The sequence below is a fragment of the Babylonia areolata genome, chromosome 21, assembly GCF_041734735.1.
Source record: "Babylonia areolata isolate BAREFJ2019XMU chromosome 21, ASM4173473v1, whole genome shotgun sequence".
Classification (NCBI taxonomy): domain Eukaryota; kingdom Metazoa; phylum Mollusca; class Gastropoda; order Neogastropoda; family Buccinidae; genus Babylonia; species Babylonia areolata.
In genome coordinates this window covers 16342233-16347401 of record NC_134896.1, presented here as the reverse complement: position 1 = coordinate 16347401, position 5169 = coordinate 16342233, and the positions used below count along the sequence as shown (strand labels likewise).

At 44.5% G+C, this 5169-nt stretch overlaps 1 protein-coding gene across 3 annotated transcripts in view; it reads left to right on the top strand.

Annotated features, from left to right (window-relative positions):
* LOC143296388 (putative polypeptide N-acetylgalactosaminyltransferase 9) overlaps positions 1-4123 on the top strand; it is a 29189-nt gene extending 25066 nt beyond the window's left edge. For all 3 annotated transcript variants that reach the window (XM_076608276.1, XM_076608275.1, XM_076608278.1), the window contains exon 12: positions 3856-4123. In XM_076608276.1, coding sequence (XP_076464391.1) covers positions 3856-4008 — 153 coding nt within the window. In that variant the 3' untranslated portion in view covers positions 4009-4123. The remainder of the gene's footprint in view (positions 1-3855) is intronic.
* Positions 4124-5169: the final 1046 nt, after the last annotated feature.

Below are 5169 nucleotides of genomic sequence, written 5' to 3'. Positions count from 1 at the left end.
CAGTTTCTGACCCGGAATCCGCCTGGAAAAGAGCATCATGGAAACTTAGAGAGAAAAAAACAACATAATAAAATAAATAAAAAGAGAAAAGTTTCAACATAGATGCGCCCCCCCCCCCTTCCCGATCCCCCCCCCCCTCCCCTCCCCCCGTCTTGTTCACAGAGATTGGTCTCTTTTCTTGTATGTGTGTGTGTGTGTTGGGGTGTGGGTGGGTGTTGTGTGTTGTGTGTGTTGTGTTGTGCTGTGCTCTGTGTGTGTGTGTGTGTGTGTGTGTGTGTGTGTAACACTCCGTTATTGGGCAGAGATTTAATCGAAGCTGAATGCGCTCGCAGCAAGAGAAAGTTCAATATTTGGCCGTTTGAATCTCGCAGCCGTTGTAATGACGACAGGGCGATTAAATCAAGAGGAGGGGATGGGGTGGGGGTGGGGGCGGTGGTGCGGTGCAAAGGAGGAGGAGGAGGAATAGGGGAAGGGCAAGACGGATGGAAAGAGCGATTAAAACGAATTGTAGATGGAAGGACGAAGGAAGAGACGGGAGAGACAACAGGACCAAGGTGAAGGGGAGAGATGGGGCGGGGGGGGGGGGGGGGAGTGAGGTGTAAAGGTGTGAAGGGGTTGAGGGTTTGAAGGAGGAGAAGGAGGAGATAAAGAGTGATTGTAGTAGTGATGATTATCATGACGACCACGACCACGACCACGGCGATGATGATGATGGTGACGGCGATGATAACGGTAATGATGATACTAGTGGTCATAACGGAGATTGTGGTGGTGGTGATGATGATAATGATGATGATGATGATAACGAAAATAGTCCGACAGGCATTCACACACACACACACACACACACACACACACACACACACACACACACACACACGCACGCACGCACGCACGCACGCACACACCAATCCCCTTCTTCCATATATACAAATTCGAGGTAAATGAAGATGAAAATGATGATGATGATGATGATGATGATGATGACCGCCCACCCACCCAACCCCCACTACGCCCCCTCCCCACTCCCACCCACCCCCCACTCCCCAACAACGACAAAAACAACAACAACAAAAAGACGGGGGCGGTGGGTTGGGGGGGGGCGGGGGGGGGGGAGACAAAAAAGCGTTCATTAAGATGCGGAGATGGTAGTGAGCGGCTGTATGAAGGAGGCAGAGGAAGGGGGAAGGTGGGGGTGGGGGGGGGGGAGAGGGGATAGAGTGAATGGGAGGGAGGGGGAGCCAGACAAGAGGTGAAGGGAGGGGAGAGGTGTGGTGGGAGGAGAGGAGAGGTGGAGGGGGGTGGGGGGGGGGGGGGGGCTAGTGGTCCAAGGGGTGTGGTGGGAGAGGAGGGGATGGGAGGGGAGGGGAGCGGGGTGGGGGCTAGGGGTCCACAAGACGTGTGTAATCGAAATTCCAACAGCACGTTCGCAGCGCTGAAGAAAATGAAAACGACAGCTCCGCGAGAGAGAAAAAAGAAATCCTAGAGAGCCGGACAATGTTTAGGGAAGGAAGGAAGAAAGAAAGAAAGAAAGAAAGAAAGAAAGAAAAGAAAGAAAGAAAAGAAAGAAAATGAGACAGAGATTGAAAGAACGAAAGAAGAAGAAAGAAACAAACAAAAAAAAAACAGAGAAAGAAAGAAAAGAAAAGAAGAAAGAAGAAGAAGACATACAAGAAGGAGAAGAAGAAGAACAAGAAGAAGAAGAACAAGCAGAAGAACAAGAAGAAGACGACGAACAAAAAAAAGAAGCACCAGAAGAAGAACAAGAACAAGAAGGAGCAGATAGCTTGAAAAAATATTGGGAGAGTTGGACCATGTTTGGGTTTGGGGGAGGGGTATAGGAAGAAGGAGAAGAAAAAAAAAAGAAAGGAAGAAAGAAAGAAGGAAGGAAAGAAGGAAAGAAAAACAAACAAAACAGTACAAAGAAAAAGATGAAAGAAAAAAAAGAACCAAAATACATTTTCAAATATAAATCTGAAGAGTTTGGGGTTGCGTAGAAGAAGTAGACGAAGAAGAAGAAGAAGGCATGATGAAGAAAAAGAAGAACACACACACACACACACACACACACACACACACACACACACACACACACACACACACTTTTTTTTTCTTTTTGATACAAACACACACACACACACACACACACACACACACACACACACATATATATATATATATATATATATATATATTTTAAATCTATTTATATGTATGTATATGTTTTTATAATGATATTAAGACATATATGTCGCGCATTGCCTAGTCGATGGCCAGAGTCTTAACAGGGCTTTAAAAAATGGGGAGTGGGGGGGGGGGGGGGAGTAGAAAACGGAAAAGGGATCATTTTTTTACTGATCAGTGGGAAATAAGAGTGTGTTTGTCAGTGTGTTGAATCCTGGAAAAAGCCTTTCTTTTTTGTGTGACGAAATGTTGAAGCGTAAATGAATAATTGAAGTATTTGTCCGTTTCGTTCTGACATGGAAAGGACTTTCACTCCTCACTTAATAAGCCTGGAAAGTTTATTCATTAATTCCTTATCAATCAATTCTTGGAAAGTTCTTTGACTCCTCGCTTAATTCTTGGAACGCTGTTACACTCCTAACTCAATCAATTCTTGGAAAGTTCTTTCACTCCTCGCTTAATTCTTGGAAAGCTGTTACACTCCTAACTCAATCAATTCTTAGAAAGTTCTTTCACTCCTCGCTTAATTCCTGGAAAGTAGTTACACTCCTAACTCAACCAATTCTTGGAAAGTACTTTCACTCCTTGCTTAATTCTTGGAAAGTAGTTACACTCCTAACTCAGTCAATTCTTAGAATTTTCTTTGACTCCTCGCTTAATTCTTGGAAAGTTGCTTCAGTCCTCACTTAGTTCTTGGAAAGTTGTTTCACTTCTGACTTAATTTTTGGAAAGTTCTTTGACTCCTTGCTTGATTCTTGGAAAGCTGTTTAACACTCCTAACTCAATCAATTCTTGGAAAGTTCTTTCACTCCTCGCTTAATTCTTGGAACGCTGTTACACTCCTCACTTAATTCTTGGAAAGTTCTTTGACTCCTCGCTAGATTCTTGGAAATTATTTCACCCCTCACTTGATTCTGGGGAAGGGTTTTTTTTTTCACTCCTCGTTCTTATCATTTGTTTGTTAATTATCTGGGTGTGTTTAAAATGCACCTTTTATTTACCCGTGTGCTAGCTGAATCGGTGGCATAAGCAGTATTGACTTGAAGTTGTGTACCTTGTGTATGGAGAGAGTTACCACTCTTTATTGTTTGTTAGTCATTTACTCTCCTAGCCTTGGAGTGATGGTCTAGAGGTAACGCGTCCGCCTAGGAAGCGGGGGAATCTGAGCGCACTAGTTCGAAACCCTGCACAGTCGCCAGTATTTTCTCCCCCTCCACTAGACCTTTAGTGGTGATCTGGACGCTAGTTATTCGGATGAGATGATAAACCGAGGTCCCGTTTGCAGCACGCACTCAGCGCACGTAAAAGAACCCACGGCAACAAAAGGGTTGTCCCTGGCAAAATTCTGTAGAAAAATCCACTTCGATAGGAAAACAAAAAACAAACAAAACAAACAAAACAAAAAGAAACAAACAAACAAAAACAAACCAACTGCAGGCTGGCAGGAAAAAAAAAAGGGGGATGGTGGCGATCTCAGTGTAGTGATGCGTTCTCCCTGGGGAGAGCAGCCCGAATTTCACACAGAGAAATCTGTTGTGACAAAAAGAGTAATACAATACGATACAAAACAATACAATAGTCCTTTTTAAAAAAAGATCTGATTAAGTTCTGTCACTTTCTACACGCACTCACCAAGGTCCCCCATCGTCATCTGTGCGTGTTACTGGACAGGTAAGGCGGCAGCTGATGCACGTGCAATCCGGATCCTGCTTGCAGACCAAGGGGGCCAGCTCCAGGCGGCTGGCGCTGTATCCCTGCCAGAACTCCAGTTCCAGTCAGCAGGAATGGACTCTGGAACGACGCAGAGAGTTTGGACACACGTGATCTTGATAGCCCGTTGGCAGAGGAACGATCGATCATCAATCCTGCGTGTGAAAATTGGATTTGATACTGGTGGGACGATGGTGTTAAGGTGTGTATGTGTGTGTGTGTGTGTGTGTGTGTGTGTGTGTGTGTGTGTGTGTGTGTGTGTGAAAACAAGAATAATTTAAAAAAACCAAACAAACAAACAGAACCGGAGCCGATATTTTATTATTACCTTTACGCACATTAGGAAACTGTTCCATTGAAATGTATACCGTGCTGTATTATTCTTAATAAAAGCAAAGTATGAATCCTTTTAACAAATTACTTTTAATTCGCCGTAGCTTAACTACATTAAAAAAAATCATCGGCTGATACAGGAGAGAGGATTCAGTTGTTGAATGGGAATTGCAAACAATGATAAATTGCTCATCATCAGATATAGAAAACAAGATGTTCTAATGACACGAAACAAACAAACAAACAAACATAAAGGGGTGAGGGGGATGGAGGACACCATATATGAATGATCAAAGCTTTAGACTGCTAATCCAAAGGGTCCTGGGTTCGATTCCGGCATAGGCGCCTGGTGGGGTAATTTAGGTTGGAGAAATTTCCGATATCTCAGGTCACCAAATGTGCAGACCCGCTAAATACCTGTATCCTCAGTGTGTGTGTGTGTTGTGTGTGTGTGTGTGTGTGTGTGTGTGTGTGTGTGTGTGTGTGCGCGCGCGCGCGCGCGCGCGCAGAAGTTCAAATACTCAAGTTAAATATCCCGTAGTCCGTGTAGTAATAGAAACGCGAACATATCCAGCGATACATCCCCCGGAAACAGAGTTTCCTATATAGCGGGGGTTAAAACGGTAATGCACGTACAAGTCATAACAGCAATTCGTATTACATACAAGTAAAAGTGAGATTGGCAGCCCACGAAGGCAGAAACAACAAAGGAAACAAAGAAACAAACAAAAAACAGGCAGCAGACCCATCAGGACTTGCCCCTCAAAGAAACATCAGGAGCGCCATAACCATCATTGTTGGAGAAACATCTTCTTGCGGTTGCTTCGTCTGTGATGTTCTCATGAACACATCCCCTGGGGTAGAGTAGGGTGGGGTAGGGTAGGGTAGTGTAGGATAGGGCAGGTAAGGTAGGGTGGGGTAGGGTAGGCTAGGGCAGGGTAG